This window comes from Hemitrygon akajei, chromosome 6, assembly GCF_048418815.1.
Source record: "Hemitrygon akajei chromosome 6, sHemAka1.3, whole genome shotgun sequence".
NCBI classification, from domain to species: Eukaryota; Metazoa; Chordata; class Chondrichthyes; order Myliobatiformes; family Dasyatidae; genus Hemitrygon; species Hemitrygon akajei.
This window is the reverse complement of record NC_133129.1, coordinates 167,200,148-167,224,883: the sequence shown is the minus strand read 5'-3', so window position 1 is coordinate 167,224,883 and position 24,736 is coordinate 167,200,148. Positions and strand designations below refer to the sequence as shown.

Sequence of the window (24,736 nt, the reverse complement as noted above, 5' to 3'; positions counted from 1 at the left end):
GAAACTCATCCCCATCATCTTTGTCACTTTGAATTCTGTGAATTACGATGCAATATTGGCATCATAAAGAGTTTGATTAACTTCAGGTATCGCAGAGAAAATTTTTAAATGGCTGCAGCTCTGTGGAAGATTCATCTGTTGTTATTACTTAAACAGATTACATTTTAGAGTAAATTGTATATGTTTCGCCAGGGACCATAGCTTTTTCTCACGTCATACTTCATTATGGCTTCTTGTTTCCTGCTCAAATTACTTTGCTAATAACGTGACATCTAAAAATAATGAAAATCATTACTTCAATTTTGGCTCAAGTTACAAAATGTCAATTTACATATCTGTGCATCTCTGTGGTCATTATGCAGTAAATCTGTTCAAATTCAGAGTAAGTAGAATCCACTTTGAGATTACATGGTGTTGTGGAGCCCATTTTGCTGTTGTAATTGGCACCTCATTTTGTGCAAGTTTCACATCTCAAAGCAAGCCCTATTAAAATAATATTTTCATGGTCTCTATGGTACATGTTTTTATTGATGAATTTAAAATATTTGTCAACAGTTATTTGGCTGATGTGAATTTTAGTCAAAGGCAGAAGCAAACACAAATGATTAGCTTGTTATACTCATCCACTGATGCCTTGCTAAAAACGCCATTGAACTTTTAGACATGAGAGAAGTTAAATTAAATCAGTATAAGTGTATCATCAATGAACATTCCTGAAATCAATGACAACTATGGACAATTTAGAAAGGAGGCTGGATGCGTCCATCCCTAGTGAGGATGTCCTAATATTACACAATCTCGCAGTGAGTGCTACTCCTCTGGCTAACAGATATATAAAGCAGCAGAGCCAGATTAAGACCAGCCTTTGTAACAAATCTTCTTCCTTATCAGAAGGGGAATGATTCTAATTCCATAGAAGCCAAAAGATCACATTGATGGCTGTGAGTTTTGATGGAATCTTATGTCTCTTCAAGTCAAGCCCAGAACTGACACGTAAGATCTTAGTCTCAGCTATACTGTGTCCCTTTGAGACTCTTTTGCCGATGGATGATCAGCCTTTATATTAACAAACTCCTTTGCAAAAGTCCAAGTCTCAATGAATACATGCCATGCTGTTCAAATGAACTGTAGCCTGGGGGAAATGGTGCCATCTGAAGGGTCCAAAATTTCTGGCTGGTTTTAATACCTATGTTTTTTTTAGTTAATGAACGAACGTTCACAAAACAAAAATAATATTTATTTATTTATATACAATGCAGAGTAGGTCCTCCCAGCACTCCTTCAATTTAATGCTAGCCTAATCACAGGACAACTTACAATGATCAATTAACTTACTAACTGCTAGGTCTTTAGACTGTGGGAGGAAACCAGAACACTCAGAGGAAACACAAACAGTCATGGGGAGAACGTACCAACTCCTTACAGGCAATTGAACCTAGGTTGCCTGTACTGTAAAGCGTTGTGCTAACCACTAAGCTACCATGCCCTCTATCATTTCTAGTGAGCAAGAGCGCAAGTTAGTGAAAGAGAAAATGAACAGTGTTATACAAAATTCTCTAATATATCTTGAATATAGTACAGGGCAATTTGTGAGGAAAAGATAAAGGTTAATTTTTCAGGATATAAATTTTCATCAAAATGAACAAAAATGGACAAGTCCTCTGTCTTTTATATACAATTAGTCTTCATTATCAGTTGATTTGTTTCCAGGTACTCACAAGGTCAGCCCCAGGCCCCATACCAAATTTATTCTAACAGACTTATCCATGTATATCTATGTACATATATGCACTGAATCATTTTGGGTATACATACAGTGATCAGTTTCTAGAACACTTGTGTCAAGTGGCTCCCGTCTGTGCACTGTTCTAAAAGAGAAGTCTTTGTTTACACACACTACACAGTGATTTCTAAATGCACCACAACTTGTTGACTTAAGTGGAAGTAGTGTTATGAGTGATGAACAGACCTGATGGACAATGGGGTACAGAGTTAACCACTCCCCTCCTGAGAAACACGAACTATTACTGTTGCTATGCTGACCATGAGAAAGAGAGATGGAAAAACAAGCAAGAACATCGGCGACAGATAAGAGAGAGGGGGAAATTGCTGATTAACCATATTGTGACTCCTTTTTGAATTATTTACTGTTTCGCTGCAAGGACAATAGTTTGCTCATAAGCATTCCTCAGTGGACTGAAGGAATGGCCTTATTTGATGGACACAGTCATTCAGGAGTGATGGATAGCTGAGTCCCCGTGAGTAGGGATAAAAGACAGGTCTGGAGAGACACCCTCCAGACATGCCAGTGGACACTGACTGAGTGTTGGAACCCACAAGAAAGGTGGGGGCTTTGAAGACCGAACCAGGAGGTCGGTCGTTAAGGCAATCAGTGTTAATGCAGGGGGGGTGGGGGCTTGTGTGTGTGTCCACTCATGCCAGAGTGACGAGTCCACCACAGAAGAACGGTCTAGCAGAAGGACGGAGAGGTCATAACTGAATGACCACACCGATACGACGGATTAAGAAAGCAAAGGAAGGTTTGCCTGACTGTAGCTGTTACATCTCGCTCACTTGTTCTCTCTCTCTCCAACGATTACAATACAACAACTATAACTACATCAGCACTCATGAACTGAACTGAACTTTATACATTTCTATGACAATTTATTTACCCCTAGACATCGATAGAGCTTGTTTATTATTGATTATTATTATTCCTACACTTTTAGGTTTATTACTGCTAATTGGTTTTATATGTATATTTGCATTATTGATATGGTTTTGCTTATTTTTATTAATAAACACCTTTAGTATAGTACCACCAGACTCCAACGGATACTTCTTTCTCTGCTGGTTAGACACCCAGTTACGGGGTACGTAACAGTAGCTTGTTAGCTCATATCATTTCCTTGTAGGTATTCAACCATTTCAATGTGGCATGATATTTTTTGTTATCTGTAGAAGTCCACATGCCTGTCCCTTGTAGATGATCAGGACTTATTATTCATCAATTCAAGATTCAAGAAATTAACGAAAAATTGTTACCTAGAGATGTAGAAACATACAGCTTTGAGTTGGGGATGAGGGAGATGATGATTAAGGGGTAGCAGGGACAACTCAGCTATATAAATGCAGGGGGTAGTGCATTCCAAGTATTCACTTCCATCAAAGTGGGAGGAGGTCAATTGAATATTCGACATTAATGGAATCATCCTGAATGGATTGTCAAAAATGGGGGGTAGAACAGATTACCTGGTTCTGAAAGAAAACTACCTTTTAAAAACTCTCAGCTAAATAGGAACACTTCTGAAACATAGAGATAGCGTGTCAAATGGTGATATATTTCCTGAATAAATAATTAACAGCCTTGGACTTACCTTGGACTTTCAGCCCTTGTATGATTGATTGTTGAAGACTTGCACATAAACTATTTTTTCTTCACCACGAGGGAAGTGGCAGATTTAGCTCCGAAGACTCAAGTGTGTGCTGCTGCTTATGACACTCCTGAAATCTACAGGGAAGTGCATGAGCCTGAGACATTTAAAGAGGTGTTTGTAATTTTCCCTTAAATAACCTATTATATCCTTTGCTAGTTTTTCTGCTCACCCATCTTACCCATAATTTCTCTTCCAGAAAGAGGTTTTGTAGTAGAATAAATAAGGGAATAGGTGAAAGTGAGGAGATGAGAGTGAATGTGTGTTTAAGAGAGGGGGAGAAATAAATTTGTGTTGTAAAATAGTTGTGATTGGAGTCTATGTTGAGTTGCCAATGACAATAAAGAGTGACAAAAGGCACCTAGAGTACTAATGGCTATAGAAAGATGAAAGTTTGTATGCGAGCATTGAAGTTTGAGGAGTGTGAATGCTACAATGAGGAATGCTAAACCGGTGCAGAACATTTACCATATATGTCTGAGTACTTACACTGGACGACAATGAATTTTATTTTTGGCTTTAGTTTTGTCTTTCCTTGCACCACTTTTGGATAATTTTGTACAATTTAGGTTTAGCTAATCCTTTTTTTTCTCCTGTGTGAATGTGCCTCTAATGATATGTCTCTATCATGCTGTTGCAAGTTTCTCATTACACATGTGCTTTCTCATTCTCATGTAGGAATATGACAGTAAATTCAACTTGACAGCATAACCTTAAGGGTCATAAAATGTTTTCCCTGTTGCCAGGGAAGTGATTTCTGATTAGCATTTGTTTTGCCTATCACTTGTCTTTCCTAACTGTTCAAGGGGTTTGTTGGACCCCCTGCCCCTACATTTCTCATCATCTATCAAGTTATCAGATTCAGAATCAGAATCAGATTTAATATCACTGGCATATGTCGTGAATTTTGTTAACTTTGCAACAGCGGTACGATACAATACATGATAAATATACAAAAATACTGAATCACAGAAATTCGATATATGCATATTAAATAGTTATGTTAAAATAAATAGTGCAAAAACAGAAATAAGTAAAAAAAAAGTAGTGAGATAGTGTTCATGGGTTTAATGTCCATTTAGAAATTCTAAGTCGCTGAGTCTGTGCCTTCAGGCTCCTATACCTCCTTCCTGATGATAACATTGAGAAGAGGGCATGTCCTGGGTGGTCGGAGCCCTTAAAGATGGACACTGCCATCCCAACGCACTGCTCCTTGATGGTGTCTTGGATACTATGGAGGCTACTACCCATGATAGAGCCGACTAATTTTATATCTTTCTGCAACTTTCTTTGATCCTGTGCAGTAACCCACCCCCCCCCCCCCCCAATACCAGATGTGGTACATCTGCAGAAGTCTCAAGAGTTTTAGGCAACAAACAAAATCTCCTTAAGTTCACCCAAGAAATTGCTCACTCTCTCCATTTCCGATCCCTCTATGAAGATTGGTTTGTGCCCCTTCCTACTCTTCTTTCAGAAGTCCACAATCAGCTCCTTGCTCTTACTAAAGTTGAGTGCAAGGTTGTTGCTATGACACCATTCAGCTAACTGGTATATCTTACTCCTGTACACTTTCTCACCACCATCTGAGATTTTGCCAACAATGGTCGTATCATTAGCAAATTTGCAATGTTGATGACATTTGAGCTATGCCTAGCCACACAGTCATGGGTGTAGGGAGAGGAGAGCAGAGGGCTAAACACACTGTGGTAGGCCAGTGTTGATTGTTAGCAATCTGCACAGGTTGTGGTCTTGACAGGAAGTCAAGGATCCAATTGTCGAGGGAGGTGCAGAAGTCCAGGTTCTGTAGCTTTCCAACCAGGACTGTAGGAATGATGGTGTAAAACACTGAGCTGTAGTCAAGAAACAGCATCATGACATAGGTATTTGTATTGCCCAGGTGATCCAAGAACCGGTGGAAAGCCATTGAGATCATGTCTACCGTAGACCTATTGTGGGGATAGGCAAATTGCAGTGGGTCCAGGTCCTTGCTGAGACAGGAGTTGATTCTAGCCATAACCAACCTCTCAAAGCACTTCATCACTGTAGATGTGAGTGCTACTGGATGACAGTCATTAAGGCAGTTCACTCAGCTCTTCTTATGAACTGGTATAATTGTTGTCCCTGTGAAGCAGGTGGGATCTCCAACCTTAGCAATGAGAGATTGAAAATGTCTTTGAATGACTCTGCTAGATGGTTAGAATGAGTTTTCAGAACCTTTCCAGGTACTCCATCAGGGTCTGCCACCTTGCAAGAGTTCAGCCTCCTGAAAGACAGCCTGACATTGATCTCCAAGACAGAGATCAGAAGGCCACTGGTTGGTGGATGGACTCCTATAACTGTAGCGTTAATCTCTCTTTCAAAACAAGCATCAAAGGCCTAGATCTCATCCATTAGTGAAGCATCACTGCCATTCATAATGTTGGGTTTTGCTTAATAGGAAGTAACATCCTGCAAACCCTGCAGGAGTTGATGTGATTACAATATCACCTCTAACCTCTCTTGGAATTGTTTCTTACCTCTTGAAATAGCCCTCTGCAAGTTATACCTGGTTTCCTTGTACAGACCTCGGTCTCCAGACTTAAATGACTGAGATCTAGCCCTCCACAGACTATGAACTTCCTGGTTCATCCATGGTTTTTAGTTTGGGAAGGTATAGCAAGTTTTCGTAGCCACCCACTCATCCACACAGGTTTTAATGAATTTGGTGACAAATGCAGCATACTCATCCACACTCAAAGATGAATACAGTCCAGTCGACAGATTCAAAGCTGTTCTGTAGGTGCTTCTGTGCTTTCTTTGTCCATACATTCTTGGTCCTCACTACTGGTGCTGCAGTCTTCAGTCTCTGCCTATAATCAGGGAGTAGAAGTACAGGCAGATGATCAGACTTTCTGAAGTGTGGGCATGGAATTGCATGGTAGGCATTGGTGATTTTAGTGTAACAGTGGTCCAGTGTATTGCTTCCTCTGGTACTACAAGTGATTTGTTGACAATAATTATTTAGTAACGTTTTCAAGCTAGTCTGGTTTAAATCCCCCACGATGATGGGGAAGGCATTAGGATATGATATTTCATGTCTGTTGATTGCATCGCTCAATTTGTCTGGAGCCTGAATGACATTAACCTTATGTAGAATGCAAACTGTTACCAAAATAATCACTAAAATCTCCCATGGCAGATAAAGTGTGACACATAATCACAAGGTATTCTGAATCTGGATAACAAGATTGAGACAGCACTGCCACATTATTACACCATGAGGAATTGATCATGAAGCATACACCTCCACCTCTGCTTTTGAGAGACTCAACAGACCTATCTTGGAGGTGTATAGTGAAACAGTCTATTTGAATCATTGTCGGGCATGGAAAGGGTTAACCAAGATTCTGTGAAACAAAGGACACATGCAGTCCTAATTACTGTGATCAAAATCAGAAAAGCAGGGGACACATTCCCTTTCCTGAAGACAGTAGTGTGGTAAGCCACTAATGGAGAATGTGCTTTAGGGCTAGAGCCTGGTGGTTTACCTTGTACCTGGCATCGACTAGCTGGTACACAGCATTGTGACACTAATGATTGCAAAGTCTGTGTTTGGAGTTTAAACACAACTTAAAGCATATTTATTCTCAACAGAATGAATAAACATGTGTGAATACGTATGAGTCAATCATTCAGATTAAATTTAGTATTCCTATCTAATTTCTAGAGAACTCTTTTGGTTCACATTATTATAAATCTGACCTTGACAAGGGTAGAAATTTAATAGCAAGTCCTGGGAACAGTATCACACAATAAATTTCAAGTTCATATTTCTTATATTAACATTTGGAATTTACCCTTTATTATTTTTCCTCTCTGTTTTCTATCTGCCAGTCGAGGGATAGAGTTTAAGAGTTGCAAGGTAATGATGCTGACCTATAAAACTCTGGTTAGGCCACACTTGGAGTACTGTGTCCAGTTCTGGTTGCCTCACTATAGGAAGGACGTGGAAGCATTGCAAAGGGTACAGAGGAGATTTACCAGGATGCTGCCTGGTTTAGAGAATATGCATTATGATCAGAGATTAAGGGAGCTAGAGCTTTACTCTTTGGAGAGGAGGATGAGAGGAGACATGATAGAGGTGTACAAGATATTAAGAGGAATAGACAGAGTGGACAGCCAGTGCCTCTTCCCCAGGGCACCACTGCTCAGTACAAGAGGTCATGGCTTTAAGGTAAGGGGTGGGAAGTTCAAGGAGGATATTAGAGGAAGGCTTTTCACTCAGAGAGTGGTTGGTGCATGGAATGCACTGCCTGAGTCAGTGGTGGAGGCAGATACACTAGTGAAATTTAAGGGACTACTAGACAGGTATATGGAGGAATTTAAGGTGGGTGGTTATATGGGAGGCAGGGTTTAAGGGTCGGCACAACATTGTGGGCCGAAGGACCTATACTGTGCTGTACTATTCTATGTTCTATGTTCTACGTCTATCCACATTGCAATGGGCATGTTGTCATAAACTTATATGAAGATCAAATACTAGCTTAATTCTCTATTAAGCTTAAATGAAATATTGTGGAAAAAATGCCAGATCTATACATAATGGAAATAGGCTTCAGGTAAATGAATTTGAATCACCTTTGGAATATACCTTCTTCAAGATTTTCATTTAAAAAGACCGTTTTATCCAAGTGGTGCTTGCACGTTTTTCCTGTGACTGCATGAGTTCCTCTTAGGTGCCTTGTTTTCCACCTACACAGCATAAATGAGCTGCTTGGTAGGTCATATGGCCACTACAAATCACTCACAGTAGTAGTGAGTGAATGGTAGGAGAATCAGACTGAGAGAATGGGTTCAAGGGAGACACAACTTGCAGGGGTATAAATGAGCAAATATAATTGATAGAATTGCTCAGCAATCCAGCATTGAATTGATGAGCCAAATGGCTGCCTTCTCTGTCAGAGAGAAAAGGTGAGAAAAAATAAGTAGGTAGCTGAGAACTTGAGTTAAGTTCTTTATCTTCAGTTATTAACTGCCTTGTATATAGGCATCTTTTAATTTAGTTTAAATGGTGAATCTTGAAAATGTATCCAACAGCGTTTCACTCTCTTTTGGTCTTAGAACTTCAGTCCTGGCTCCTTCACCACTGACCTGCCACACAATTGAGATCATTGTGAGAGTCATTGTCATAGTAAAGTATATCACAAAAATAGGTCCCTTGGCCCAACTAGTCCATGCTAAAATCATTTAAACTGCCTACTCTCATCGACCTGCTCCTGACCATTGCCTGCCATACCCTACCATTCATGTACCTATCCAAACTTGGCTTAAATGTTGGAATTTAATTTGCATACACCACTTGTGCTGGCAACTTGTTTCATGCTCTCAACCCTCATGTTCCCCTTAAACTTTTCACTTTTACTCTTGTTACGTTCCCCAGTAACCGGGTGACTTACCAGCAAAGATAGATAGGTCCACTGAAGCCTGGTGCTACTATTTTCAAACGTTTTTATTTATAAAGGGGCACAAACGTATGGTTAATACAAAACATTCAGATCATATACGTCGTCACAACTCAATCTAAAGCACAAGTATAGTAATAATCAATCAGAAATAAGCTCTATCGTTGTCTAGGGGTAATGTAGATATATATTGTTTGCTGGATATCTAAAAGTCTTTTGCGGTCACTGCAGTTCCACCAGCTGCCGTTGTTGTGGTGTCGCGTTGGTGCACTTTTGTTAGAAAGAGAGAGAGAGATGAGATGAAACAGTTACCCGACCGGTTTTCCAACCTGGAGGAGTTTGGTTTGTCAGAGCCTCGTTGGGGGAATGAACGCTCATCTGTGGCCTCCCCTGTAGCTAAGCCGTTCTTCCGTTGTGGGGTCGCCAATCCCAGGCAAGGAAAAGACGCACACGAATCCCACCACCGGCTGTCGCTATCAAAACGCTGTCACAGGATTTCTAGCGTGTCTTCTGGTGCGTCTCAGGCCCCGCCTCAGCAGCCCACCTTTTATCTGGACTGGCAGGGTTGTAGATGTCAATCAGGGTGGGGGGTGAGGCAATCTTTCCCCCATCACCCAGCCCACGTTGCCCTAGGGCTTTACACGTGGTCTTCATGAGACAATAGTCAGAGTCACTTTATTTTGCTTCTCGGGAGAACGTGGTCTTCCGCACGTCTCCCTCTCTCTCTCCCATTTCCTGTGTCTATTCAGCACGTCTCTCCCCCTGTTGGGTCAGTTGACCCCCCCTTGACTAGGGCTCTTGCGATTCTCACAAAGGAGGGGGCTGAGGTCATAACACTCTTAACACGTGATCTCTGGTTGAAATCTCACCTAACCTCAGTGGAAAAAGCCTGCTTGCCTTTACCCCTCATAATTTTGTACACCTCTATCAAATCTCCTCTCAATTTTCTATGTTCCAAGGAATAAAGTCCTAACCTATTCAGAATCAGGTTTATTATCACCGGCATGTGACATGAAATTTGTTAATTTAGCAGCTGCAGTTCAATGCAATACATTGAAGAGAATGTATTCTCTAGAAGAGAGAGAAGAAAAAAGAAATAATAATGATAAATAAAATAAAACATAATAATAAATAAACAAGTAAATCAATTATGTATATTGAATAGATTTAAAAAATGTGCAAAAACTGAAATACTGTATATTAATAAAGTCTGGTAGTATCCAAAGCTTCAATGTCCATTTAGGAATCGGATGACAGAGGGGAAGAAGCTGTCCCTGGATCACTGAGTGTGTGCCTTCAGGCTTCTGTATCTCCTACCTGATGGTAACAGGAGAAAAGTGCATACCCTGGGAGCTGGAAGTCCTTAATAATGGACACTGCCTTTCTGAGACACTGGCCCTTAAAGATGTCCTGGGTATTTTGTAGGCTAGTGCCCAAGATGGAGCTGACTAGATTTACAACCTCCTGTAGCTTTTTTCGGTCCTGTGCAGTAGCCCCTCCATACCAGACAGTGATGCAGCCTGCCAGAATGCTCTCCATTGTCCAACTATAGAGGTTCTTGAGTGTATTTGTTGACATGCCAAATCTCTTCAAACTCCTAATACAGTATAGCTGCTGTCTTGCCTTCTTTCTTTCCTATTCAGTCTTTCCTTATGACTTATAAATTGAATTTATATTGTACCCCTTTAAATTCTTTTAACAATTTATATCATTGTATGCATCAGTTCCATAGAACATGTAAAATACCTTCTTGGCAGTCAGAGACTTAAATAGTTCAAGATTCCATTTATCATTTGTTTTATCGTGTTTCTGGCATTTGCCCAGAGCAAAATCTAAAAGGCACATTCAATTTAACTTTGGCTCATTGCTCTTTTGATAGTTCGTCTTTATTTAAACTTAACACACACAAACTTTCACCAGTTCTTTTACAAAGAATTCCAAACACTTATTCAGACATTCGCATTCCCATCCTGAACATTGAAGTGCTTACTGTTGATCAGGAACTCAAATGAACCTGCCACATTCTGCAGATGCTGTGGCTACATGAGAAGGTCAGACGCTAGGTATCGTGTAACGAGTGACTCACTACCTGGAATCCCAATGTAGTAATCCTAATATAACTGGAATCCCCCAAAACATCAAAAATGATATTTCTCCTTGAAAATTTATCCTGCGTTTCTCATTAACCAATCACAAAGCCTCCTGGAATGATAATGCTTCATGACATAAGCTGCCCTGGCATTTAAGCAACTCCAAAAATGGTGTTTAAACAGAGGTTGTCTCAATATAAACTTCGCAATAAGCCTGTCCTTTGTGATATAGATGTTTCAGTTAGGCATAAAAGCCATGACGGCTTCAGGAAGCTATTGTGAATAGCTTTTGGGCCTTATTGACATCACATTTGCATATCTAAAGTGGAGTATTTAATGATTTACACTAGAGTGGTATTTTAGCTTAATTGATATGGCAAGCTATCATTTGTATGTTGCTGTCAACTGCTGACAAATGTTTATAATGGTAGGCCTGAAACGAGCTTTCTGCATATTGTACAGTTCAGATATGGGCACACAGAATCTGTGTAAGAATTTTAATCAATTTAACAAACAGCTCACATCCAGCACTCTTTTGTATACTGTTTACATTCAAGGCCAGAATATCATTCATTTAAGCAAGAATTTCAGCAGACTGATCCTAATAGATGGTTAATGTTTATTTGTTTATTAAAGATTACAGATATGAATAAACAATGAAGGCAGTTTATAACTTTGATAGTAAGTCCTTACCAAATTTAGTTGAGATGTTTAGATGTGAAAGGATGTGATAAATTCTACTGAGTTGAGGGCAAACTATTTCTTACGAAAATATGAGTTGTGTTTCAGAATCAGAATCAGGCTTAATATCAATAGCGTATGTCGTGAAATTTGTTAACTTTGCAGCAGCAGTACAATGGAATACATGATAAATGTAGAAAAAAACTGAATTACAGCAACTATATATTATGTAGTTAAGTTAAAATATGTAGTGCAAAATCAGAATCAGAATCAGGTTTATTATCACTGGCATGTGACGTGAAATTTGTTAACTTCAATGCAGTTCAATGCAATTCATAATCTTACAGAGAGGAAAAAAGAATAATAATAGTAAATAAAACTAATAATAATAATAATAATAAATAAACAAATAAATAAAAGTATTGAGGTAGTATTCAAGGGTTTAATGTCCATTTAGAAATCAGATGGCAGAGGGGAAGAAGTTGTTTTAGAATTGCTGAGTGTGTGCCTTTAGGCTCCTGTTCCTCCTTCCTGGTGGTAACAATGAAATGAGGGCATGTCCTGGGTGGTGGGAGTCCTTAATGATGGATGCTACCTTGCTAAGGTACTGCTCCTTGAAGATGTCTTGGATACTACAGAGGTTAGTACATATGATGGAGCTGACTCATTTTACTACTCTCTGAAACTTACTTAGATTCTATGCAATAGCTACCCCCATACCAGTTGGTGATGCAGCCAATCAGAATGCTCTCGACGGTATAAATGTGGAATTATTCTAGTGTTTTTGGTGACAAACCATATCTCCTTAAATTCCAAATGAAATATAGCTGCTGGCTTACCTTCTTTATAGTTGGTTTTCCAGATAGTAAATTTTAAAAATTGTGCAATCACACATAATTATGTTGCCTAAACATTGTTGATACAGAACTTCTATTTAATTGGTTGAAACACCTTTCTATTACAACCATGCTACCATTGAAACAAATTACATTCATTTTAGTTAACCCAGCACTATTAATGATCACAGGCATAGAGCTTGAAGCCATTCAAATCCAACATTTCAACTCTAACTGGACTTCTTTGGATGTGAAGCAAATGGGAAGTATTTTAATCACAGTAATTAATATTCTGAATGAACCTTACAAAAGATTAACACCAGTATATTTACAAGTGTTTCTGTTAATGCTTGTTAATAAGTACCAGAGCTGGGTGTTAAATTGTTATAGCCTGCAAAGATTATACCCATGCTCAACAATATTTTTTGACAATTAAATGATCAAGGAGGCCTGAAGATGCAGGCCTGTAATTCCCACCATGCGGAATAAAATGAGGGGACAGTATGAGCGCAGATCTACAAAGAGCTGGGAATAGTCATTGTAACTAAAGAAGATTTAGAGAGATAAAGGAGAATGCATAGTGAGAAATTGCCGAGAGTAAGTGGAGGGTATAACTAGTTCTTATTCAGGATTGAGACTGACTTGCTTTCAGGTTAGTTTTGAGTTTTCTGGAATGTGGCCACTGTAAGTCTGAAGATTCTTCCACTGAAAGATTGCGTTGGTGATTGGTTTTAGAGGCTGCACACTCACTCTATCAGCAACACATGAATTTTGCATGATCCCAATGAATAGTCTCAAAACTCATCTGTCATGGGAAGTGACTCTCAGGTGGAACGAGGAAAAGATGGAAGGATGAGCTTAGTGTCTTGGGAAAAAATGCAACACCCCCACTAGCTCTTGGGAATCTTTGGCCCATAATTGCTCAAAGTTGAAAAGGAGCTTTAGTTTTATTAGAAGAACAATCTGTATGTAGTCGGGGATCTGACTAATTCAATGACTCAGTTGATTATACAGGAGGATACCTGATCAGGAAATCAATGGGAGTAACATCTAGACCAGCATCTAACTCCAGATACTGTTATCAGATACTCTTCATTTCAACACTGAACTCCAGTAGCTTCACCATTGACATCGTTGCAAATTCTGAACTGATAGCTTCTGTCTTTGGCATAAATTACATTCCCTTATCACTGATGTCTTTCCTTCCCCTATTCTCAAAGACTAACACATCCTATCTGACCTGGGACTAAACGTATGACCCTATATGGCCAACAAAATGGAAATGACCAAAACTGATCTGTAATTTTACTCATCTCTGTTTCTATTCTGACTTATCCACTGATATCCACAACTAGGTCCTACTGGTTATTAGATTGATGAGTCCAAAGCCTCATAGGCTCAGGGATCTGTGCTGGGTCCAATGTTGCTTGTCATATACATTAATGATCTGGATGATGGGGTTGTAAATTGGATTAGTAAGTATGCAGATGATACTAAGACAGGTGGCATTGTGGATAATGAAGTACGTTTTCAAAGCTTGCAGTGAGATTTAGGCCAGTTAGAAGAATGGGCTGAAAGATGGCAGATGGAGTTTAATGCTGATAAGTGTGAGGTGCTACATTTTGGTAGGAATATTCAAAATAGGACATACATGGTAAATGGTAGGGCAATGAGGAATGCAGTAGAACAGAGTGATTTGGAATAATAGTGCATAGTTCCCTGAAGGTGGAATCTCATGTGGATAGGGTTGTGAAGAAAACTTTTGGTATGCTGGCCTTTATAAATCAGAGCATTGTGTATAGGTGTTGGGATGTAATGTTAAAATTGTACAAGGCATTGGTGAGGCCAAATTTGTAGTATTGTGTACAGTTCTGGTCACCAAATTATAGGAAAGGTGTCAACAAAATAGGGAGAGTACAGAGGAGATTTACTAGAATGTTACCTGGGTTTCAGCACCTAAATTACAGAGAAAGGTTGAACAAGTTAGGTCTTTATTCTTTGGAGTGTAGAAGGTTGAGGGGGTCTTGATAGAGGTATTTGAAATTATGAGGGGAATAGATAGAGTTGACATGGATGGGCTTTTTCCATTGAGAGTAGGGGAGATTCAAACAAGAGGACATGAGTTGAGAGTTCGGGGGCAAAAGTTTAGAGGTAACATAGGGGGGAACTCCTTTACTCAGAGAGTGGTAGCTGTGTGGAACAAGTTTCCAGTAGAAGTGGTAGAGGCAGGTTCGATTTTGTCATTAAAAAAAAATTGGATAGGTATATGGACAGGAAAGGAATGGAGGGTTATGGACTGAGTGCAGGTAGGTGGGACTAGGTGAGAGTAAGCGTTTGACATGGACTAGAAGGGCCGAGATGGCCTGTTTCCGTGCTGTAATTGTTATATGGTTATATGGTCATAAGGACAGATTCAGAGCTTACCTTGGTGTTTGGGGCTCAGGCCTTAGGTGACTGAGAAAGACTATGAAGAACCCATCTGACTCCATCCAGTAGCAAATCCTCCCAGAGCTGAATCCATTCATAACCTTGAACCTATCAAAACTTAACCTAATGTGCACCATCTCATTGGTACTCACTGATCTACAACAAAATTTTAATCCAGCAATATCCTAGACTTAAAATTCTTACTCTTACTTTTAAATTATTAATTTTCTCTGTAACCTCCTCTGACCCTACATTACTCTGAAATCTTTGCACTCCTCCAGTTTTGATCTCCTGCGCATTGTGATCCAACTACTATTGCCTTCACCAGCCTGAGGGATTAGCTCTGGAACTCTCACCAATCTCTCAAACTTTCTTCCCCTAATATGCTATTTTTAAACCTGTCTCTATGACCAGGCACTTGATCATACCTTTCTATCGCCGTATATGGCTCACTGTCAAGTTTTGATGGATAAAATGCTGAAAAGTTGCTTGATATATTTCAAACTGAAGAAAGCACAATATAAATACAAGTTTTCAGTATTGTTGTTATTGTTCTTGAAATGAATGGTTCCCAGCTGACAGAATTGCTTCAGGACTCTATCTAAGAAATGAAATCATTTCCTCCACGAAGGTATCTGAATATGTCATAATGAAAAATTACAGAAATTGCACTCAAATGAGTGCGATAAAAGAGTTCTTCAGGCATATAATTCAGTTCTAGTATATTGTATCTTCGAGAATGTCAGTGATCTGTTTGTTTGAATAGCTTCAATTTCCTCAGCCAAGAACAGCATAACCTAGAAACATTAAGATCATGAAATCACACTGTTAAGAATGAGCCCTTCATCCCACTACCTGTGATAAGTATCAAGCAACCATTCTACATTAATCCCCACTTTAATAGCTACTACTTCACTCCCCCAGGTATCTACCACTCACCTACACAATGTGTGCATTCACCCTATTGATGCACCTCATAATTTTATACGTCTCTATAAGACTACCCCTCGATTTCCTATGACCCATTAGATGAAGTTCTAGCCTACCAGCCTACTCCTTTGGAACGTGTGAGGAAATTGGAGCATCCAGGAGATACCAATACCATTAAAGAGGGAAAGTGAAAATATATATATATATCAAACACAGTGAGCCAGGATTAAACTAGTTGCACTGTAGTACTGCATGAATAATTAAGTAGGCTGATGGCCTAGTGTTCAGCCAGTGATCAGATAAGTAACCATTAGCGATTTGGTTGGCTTGTTGGGTGGTGGGGGAGTGAGGGGGTCCATAGAAAGCATCGCAATATGTCCATGGAGAGCAATAAGGAGGTTGCAGATTCAAAAATAAAATTAATCATATTGTCACGGCGTAAATAGATTGTGATGGTGGGATTAAAATCTAGACAAACATTTAACCAATTCCACTCCAAGAAAGCGTCCACCTCCTACAATGTTAATTATTGCCAAAATATTCTCAGAGGATTGAAATTCATGTACAGTAGATACCAAGCAAACCTAGTGATAAGATTGATTATATCTGAAAACTTACAAGCACATGTGTGCATCCACTATAACAATTATAATAAGTATTCTTAATGTGCCTTAGTCTGGTTGAATACCATCGTCTGTGTTCGTGTACAAGAATGAAAGTCTGCTTTGGGCTGTTATGCTTCATGGGATGTCTCTAGCTAGACAGAATGAGTCATTTGTAAAGCACAAATGTTGCACCTTAATACAGGAATATATCTTGTGCTCTTGATATTTGATTGAGTTTTCTTCCACATTACTCAGGATAGTTGCTAGGATGACTGTCAGCTTGGAAATATTTCTTTTGTTGTAATCCCAGCATCTAAATATAAAAACTGTACTCTACAGTGCTCTGCATTTTATTATAAAAATAATTCTATTTCGGTATTTTGTGCCATAAACAATAACATTTGATCATTGGCCATGATTTCTTAAATGAATATTTTATAATGCATTAGCTACAAGGTCTGTTAAGATTTCCTACATAACTCTCGTAAAAATGCTATTTCCATAGCTGTGACTTCCAACTAGTAAGTGACCCATCTGAAGTTCCCTATTTCTTCTCTATCATTTCTTCACTGGTTTAAGGGAAAAAGGTTTGTTCTGATGTCTGTGCAGTCAAACAACTAATTATATCTGTTAATAGAGTGAAAAAATGTTCTTATGCCTAAAGGATAAATAAAATTATGCTTTTCCCTCTGTAGATTTAATTCTACTTTACCACCAGCCTAACAACTGTTCACATTAGAATGTGCTGATGAATATTGAATGCTTCTTCCCCAGTTTGGAGTACAATAACATAATGGTTAGTATAACACCAGAACACATGACCCAGGTTCAATTCCGCTGCTATCTATAAGGAGTTTGTACATTCACCCCAGGACCTTCCTTTGTGTGCTAAGGTTGCCACCCCATTTCAAAGATGTACAGATTAAAGGTTCAAAGGTGCAAAGGTTGATTTTCTTGTCAAAGTAATACAACTTTGACATTTGTCTACTCCAAGGTAGCCATTAAATGCAGAAAGTCCATGGGTGATGATGAAAGGAAAAACCTCAACTCCTCTCCCCCAACCAGCATGAAAAAGAAAAGAAACAAAGCTCAAATATCACAAAAATCCCCGTCTCACCCGCAGCAAAACAAAACAGCCACAAAAACAATCAACGATCTTCTACGCATAACAACCCCCAACCTCCTCATTCGCAGAAAAGAACAGTGACAGGAGCACCAAATCCCCAACACACAAGATAATTAACAGATCACCTACTCGCCAATCAATCGCAAGAAAGAAAAACTGAAGGGCATCAATATTGATCACAGTCCAGTAATCACAAAAAATCTCAGAATATGGGAGACGTTTCTTTTACTGCACACAAGAAGAGCGAACTACAAGGGTTAGTGGGTAAATTGGTCATATGTGTAATTGAGCAGCACAGACTCATTGAGCTGGAATGGCCTGTTACTGTGCTATATCTCAAAAGAAAAATAAATTTCTTTCAGCTCCTGGATGTCTCCCAGACTGAAAATACCAACTTACAAAATAAAGGGCCGGTCCCCACTGAGGCCATGAAGAGCAATGATCAAGATTTAATGGACTGCAGTTTGCACAGGGTAAGCACAGCATAACTTGGATTAAGTATCAAGTTAACCTGCCAATGTAATTTAACATATGGTATTTTAATGGATTCCAACTTCTTAATTGTTCACCCAGAGAAAGAAAAAAAAAACTAGGAGACCATTGTTTTGATTATTTCTGATGTTTTTTTCTTCCCATCTCCATGCAATGGGAAAATTAAAGATTAGGGATTAGTCTATGGCAAGATAAACAAACTATATTTAAATAGTGAACTAAAATGAATAACACGCTTCCAGTATTTTTCTGAATTAATACCCAGCCTATTACCATATCTATGACCTTTACAGAACCTTTAAATATCTACCCCAGGTGCAACAAAATGGTATCTGTTTTTAAGATTTGACCTTTATCACAAACTATCATATTCGGAATAATTACTCTTACAACCAGGCAAATCGGTTCAGAATTTCTGGGAGATAAAGGTTATTACCAAATATCCTCATGAAATCCCCAAAGTTTGCATTTCATAATGAAAAGATTATTGCTTTTCACATTTCTCTTCACTGTTGTAAGATCATGGACAAGCAGATGCAGAAATGTCAGATAAATGTTATGAAACAACGATGTGACATGCATGTGCTTTTTGTTTTGCATTTTAAAACAATTATCAAGTTTTACTTCAAGAGGCAAAAGAAAAATCACACATAACTCATAAACTCCAGGAGTTCTGCAGATGTTGGAAAACTTGAGCAACACACACAAAATACCGGAGGAGCTCAGCAGATCAGGCAGCATCTATAAAGAGGAATAAACATTTGATGTTTCAGACTGAGATGCTTCATCAGGACTGGTAACAAAGGGGAAGAAGGCAGAATAAGAAAGTGGGGGAGGAGAAGGAGTACAAGCAGGCAGGTGATATATTATACTAGGTGAGGGTCAAGGTGAGTGTGTGGTGGAGGGGGGATGAAAAGTATAGAAGCTGGAAGATAATAGGTGGAAGAGCTAAAGAGCTGAAGAAGGAATCTGATACGAGAGGACAATGGATCATGGGAGCAAAGGAGGGAGGAGGGGCTTCAGAGGGAAGTTACGGGCAGATAAGGAAAAGTGGTAAGAGGGGAGCCTGAATGGAGAATGGAAAAAGAGAGAAGGGAGAGGAGAAAAAATTACTGTAAGTTAGAGAAATTGATGATCACGCCATCAAGTGGGAGACTACCCAGAAGGAATATGAGGTGTTCCTCCTCCAACTTGAGAGTGGCCTCATTGTGGCAGTAGAGAAGACCATGGGCACATGTCAGAAAGGTAACAGAAAGTCAAATTGAAATGAGTGGCCAGTAGGAAATACAGCCCTTTGTGGAAGACAGAGTGAAGGTGGAAGACAAAGTGGTCCTCACGATCTATGTCTGGTCTCATTAATGTAGAGGAGGCCATACCAAGAGTACTGAATGCAGTAGATGACCCTGACAGACTCGCAGGTAAAGTGTCACCTCACCTGGAAGGACTGTTTGGCGACCTGAATGTTGGAGAGCGAGGAGATGTAGGGGAAAATATAGCACTTGTCCTGCTTACAGGGGTAAGTGCAGGATGGAGATCAGTGGATAAGGAAATCATGTAGGGAATGGTCCCTGTGCAAACCGGAGAGTGGGGGATGAGATATGTTTAGTAGTAGTGTGTCTTTTTAGATGATGAAAGTTATGAAGAAAATCATAGGTACCTCCTGCTTTATGGGGGGGAGTTCCATTGCTAGAAAATAGTCCACATGATCCAGATTGAAATTTTCCATAACGTGAAGCCATGTCATTTTTACATGCATCAGGAATGTGAGTTGAAGATAAATACTTATTTCTGTTTTTTCATATCCTCTGGATTGATCGAGGCATGACTGAGCACACGTATGGACATCAGCGAGTTAGACTGGTGGGAAGAATTTAAATGGAGAGCATATTTTCTTCAGCAGTTTGATCAAGGCAGAACTGAGCAGGCATGTGGACACCAGCGAGTTAGAACAGCGGGAAGAATTTAAAAAGAAGACAGCTTTACAGAGCGGGCAACAGAGTAGAGGGAGTCAGAGTAGGAGGGCTTTGGATCAACAGAGCTTCAACAATAATACGTGGAGGCAAAGTAAGTTGCCTGTGAAGAATAGGATTAGGAAGTATGTCTGCGAGGCTGGTGTTCTGTATTGGGTGTCAGATGTGGGATGTCTGGGAGACTCCCAGCCTCCTGGAGGGCCTTGTCTGCACCAGGTGCGTCGAGCTGCAGCTCTTTAGGGACCAGGTTATGGAACTAGAGATACAGCTCAATGACCTTCTAGAGATACAGCTATAGGCAAGTAGTCACACCAGGGCCTCAGGAGACAGATAAGAGGGTAACAGTCAGGAGAAGTAACAGCGAAAGTCAGATACTAGAGAGTAACCCTGTGGCTGCCCCTTTACCAATAAGTATACCTGTTTGAGTGCTGTTGGGGGGGGGGGGGTCGACCTACCTGGGGGCAATCAACAGTGGCCATGTCTCTGGCACAGAGTCTGGCCCTGTGGCTCAGAAGGGTAGGGAAAGGAAGAGGATAGCAGCAGTGATAGGAGACTATAGTTAGTGGTCAGACAGGGGGGCTCGCGTGCGTCCTTTTCCTTTGCCTGGGATTGGGGCCTTACCACGGAAGAACGGCTTTAGCCAAATGAGAGGCCATAAGTGACCGGCCACACCCACGGAACTCTCGAAGGATCGGAATCATAAAAGGAATTGGCAAGTTTCTAAAAATATCTCTCTCTTGACTCCAACCAAAGGCTGCAGCCTGAATGAACTGAGTGACTTTTATATTTCCATATTTCCATCGGACAATACATTATCCCCTAGACAACGATAGAGCTTATTTCTTATTGATTATTATTATACCCGCGCTTTTAGATTTAGTATTGACGACGTATATTATCTGTATGTTTGCATTGATATTATTTTTGTGTATTTTTACTAATAAATACTGTTAAAAATAGTACCATCAGACTTCAATGGACCTCTCTATCTTTGCTGGTAAGTGACCAAGTTACGGGGTTCATAACAGGAGTAAGGGGAAATATGAAGCTATCAGGCAGGAATTTGGAAGCATAAATTGGGAACAAATGTTCTCAGGGAAATGTACGGAAGAAATGTGGCAAATATTCAGGGGATATTTATGTGGCGTTCTGCATAGGTATGTTCCAGTGAGTTAGGGTACAGGAACCATGCTGTATAAAGGCTGCTGTAAATCTACTCAAGAAGAAAAGAAGAGCTTACAAAAGGTTCAAAAAACTAGGAAATGATAGAAAAACAGGTAATGATCTAGAAAATTATAAGGCGAGGGAGAAGGAGCTTAAGAATGACATTAGGAGACACAGAAGGGGCCATGAGGAGGGTTTGGCAAGCAGGATTAAAGAAAACCCCAAGGCATTCTACAAGTATGTGAGGAGCAAGAGGGTAAGATGTGAGAGAATAGGACCAATCAAATGTGACATGTTCAGCATAGCATTGTGGGCTGAAGGGCCTGTACTGTGCTGTAGCTTTTCTACGTTTCTATATAACTTTCATGAGAGTAAATTTTACTTCATATCTCAAGTTGGGCAGTAATTTGTGTAAGAGTGAAGTTCCATTACCTCTATGACCTCACCTCAATACTGAACTGATTCCACAACCTGTGATCTCAATTTCAAGGACTCCATCACTTAAGTTCTGAGTATCATTTATTTATTGACTGATTAGTCTTTCTTCCTTTTTAATTTGCACAATTTGTCTTCTTCTGCACATTGATTGTCAGTCTTTGTTAGTATGGTATCTTTTCATTGATTCTATCGTATTGCATAGTTCTACCTTGAATACCTGCAAGAAAAGGAATCATCAGGTAGTTTTTGGTGACATACATGTACTTCAATAATAAATTTATTCTGAACTTTGAACTTGGAACCATGGTACGGGGGTCACCTATATTGAATAAAAATGTAGTTTGGTACACCTTTATTTGGAGATATTTTAATTCACTTATCAAGCAATTTAATTTTTTTTTCAAATCTGGAGAATGATGTACAGCTGGCCATCCCATAGAAGCATTCTGACCCTGCGTCATTCAATATGATCACAGACAATCAGTCAAATTCACTGCCTTGCTCCAGCCTTCTCTCCATGTGCCTGATTAATCCTGACCTGAATAAAGAATATCAGCTGCTTCTGGAATGTAGGTTGTAACTTGACTTCAACTGGTTTCTTTGATAAAGAATTCCATCAGCTCAACACACTGTCAGAGAATAAATTTCGTCCTTATTGCAGTCTTAAATGTCTTTCCCCTTATCTGTACTCAGTGGTCCTTGGTTCTGGGATTCCTGGCCATATAGAACACCTAATCTCTAGCCATTTTGTCCATTTCTGGAGATTTTGTTCAATTTCTGTGAGATTCCCTCAATCTTCTAAAATATAGAGAGCATATGTCTATTTGACTAGAACTTGCTTCATGTTTGTCCTGCTTCAGCCTAGGAATCAGTCTCAGCAACTTCTCCAGAGCAGAAAGATATTTACTCAAATACTGAGATCAAAACTTCACATAATACTCAAGGTGTACCCTCAGAAAAGCTCTTTATTTGCAAAATGACATTCCTGCTCCTACATACTTAGTTTAAACGGACACCTACCAACAGTTGTGGACTTTATCCTAAACATACTCTGGGATTCACAAATGGTTTGGAAGGAACCTACTGTTGGTTGAGTTATGTAGTTTCTACTGAATGGTTTAGTTTTATTTTAAATCTGATTGATGTTTAAGTTTAATTCCTGAGAGAACTGTTGACTATCATCCATTTGTTGTTGAACACATCACAGACTCCACAAAGGTGGTCAAATCTAAGGTCTGGAGGTCAGATGTGACTGACTGCCTGCTCTATAAGTGCCCTTACCATTGAGCTAATAACTGGCATAAGCCCTCACTCACATAACAATCTCACAGACACCACAAAAAGGTAAAGAAAGGTTTACTTATTTCTTTCATTTTTATGAATTTCTAGCATTTTTAGTTTTTTTTATTTTCATACTTTTATATAATTAAAGTCAACTTGAATAGTTTTAACAAACAAGAGAAAATCTGCAGACTCTGGAAATTAAAGTAATACACCACAAAATGCTGGATTAATTCAGCATGCCAGGCAATATCGATAGAAAAGAGTAAACGGTTGACGCTTCAGTCCTGATCAAGAGGTTTGGCCTGAAACATTGCCTGTTTACTTGTTTCCATAGATGCTGCCTGGCCCGCTGAGATGAACAGTTTTAATTTTCTTTCTGACTCTTAGAACCATTATGGTGAGTGCCAAAAGTCTTTGATGGCATTGAGTTCTCAACGGCCATTGGACAGGGTCTTAGCATCCAACATGAGGATATTCACAGCCTGAAACTGACTGTGAACCTCTCAGGTGCCAAGAACCAGCTCAAGGGATACAGTAGAAACATAGAAAACCTACAGCACAATACAGGCCGGTCAGCCCACAAAGTTGTGCTGAACATGCCCCTACCCTAGAAATTACTAGGCTTACTTATAGCCCTTTATTTTTCTAAGCTCCATGTACCTATCCAAAAGTCTCTTAAAAGACCCTTTTGTATCTGCCTCCACCATCATTTCCGGCAGCCCATTCCACGCACTCACCACTCTGAGTAAAAAACTTACCCCTCACATCTCCTCTGTACCTACTCCCCAGCACTTTAAACATGTGTCCTCTTGTGGCAGCCATTTCAGCCCTGGGAAAAAGCCTCTGACTATTCACACAATCAATGCCTCTCATTATCTTATACACCTCTATCAGGTCACCTCTCATCCTCCGTCGCTCCAAGGAGAAAAGGCCGAGTTCACTCAACCTATTCTCATAAGACATGCTCCCCAATCCAGGCAACATCCTTGTAGGTCTCCTCTGCACCCTTCCTATGGCTTCCACATCCTTCCTGTAGTGAGGTGACCAGAACCGAGTACAGTACTCCAAGTGGGGTCTGACCAGTGTCCTATATAGCTGCAACATTACTTCTCAGCTCCTAAATTCAATTCCACGATTGATGAAGACCAATACACTGTACGCCTTCTTAACCACTGAGTCAACCTGCGCAGCTGCTTTGAGCGTCCTATAGACTTGGACCCCAAGATCCTTCTGATCCTCCACACTGCCAAGAGTCTTACCATTAATTCTATATTCTGCCATCATATTTGACCTATCAAAATGAACTATTTCACACTTATCTGGGTTGAACTCCATCTGCCACTTCTCAGCCCAGGTTTGCATCCTATCAATGTCCCGCTGTAACCTCTGACAGCCCCCCTCCCCCTCACTATCCACAACACCCCCAACATTTGTGTCATCAAGAAACTAACTAACCCATCCCTCCAATTCCTCATCCAGGTCATTTATAAAAATCATGAAGAGTAGGGGTCCCAGAACAGGTCCCTGAGTCACACCACTGGTGACTGACCTCCATGCAGAACATGACCCATCTACAACCACTCTTTGCCTTCTGTGTGCAAGCCAGTTCTGGATCCACAAAGCAATGTCCCATTGGATTCCATGCCTCTTTACTTTCTCAATAAGCCTTGCATAGGGTACCTTATCAAATGCCTTGCTGAGATCCATATACACTACATCTATGGTTCTACCTTCATCGATGTGTTAGTCACATCCTTAGAAATTCAATCAGGCTCATAAGACATGAGCTGCCCTTGACAAAGCCCTGCTGACTAC

The 24,736-nt window shown here is 39.9% G+C and overlaps 1 protein-coding gene across 2 annotated transcripts in view; it reads left to right on the top strand.

Annotated features, from left to right (window-relative positions):
* Positions 1 to 24,736, top strand: part of luzp2 (leucine zipper protein 2) — a 405,480-nt gene that overhangs the window by 340,792 nt on the left and 39,952 nt on the right. Inside the window, exon 10 of one of the 2 annotated variants that reach the window (XM_073049724.1) lies at positions 17,936 to 18,046. The exons of the other annotated variant lie outside the window; for it this stretch is intronic. Within the exon in view, the coding sequence (XP_072905825.1) occupies positions 17,936 to 18,046 (111 nt within the window). The remainder of the gene's footprint in view (positions 1 to 17,935; positions 18,047 to 24,736) is intronic. 2 annotated transcript variants of the gene reach the window in all.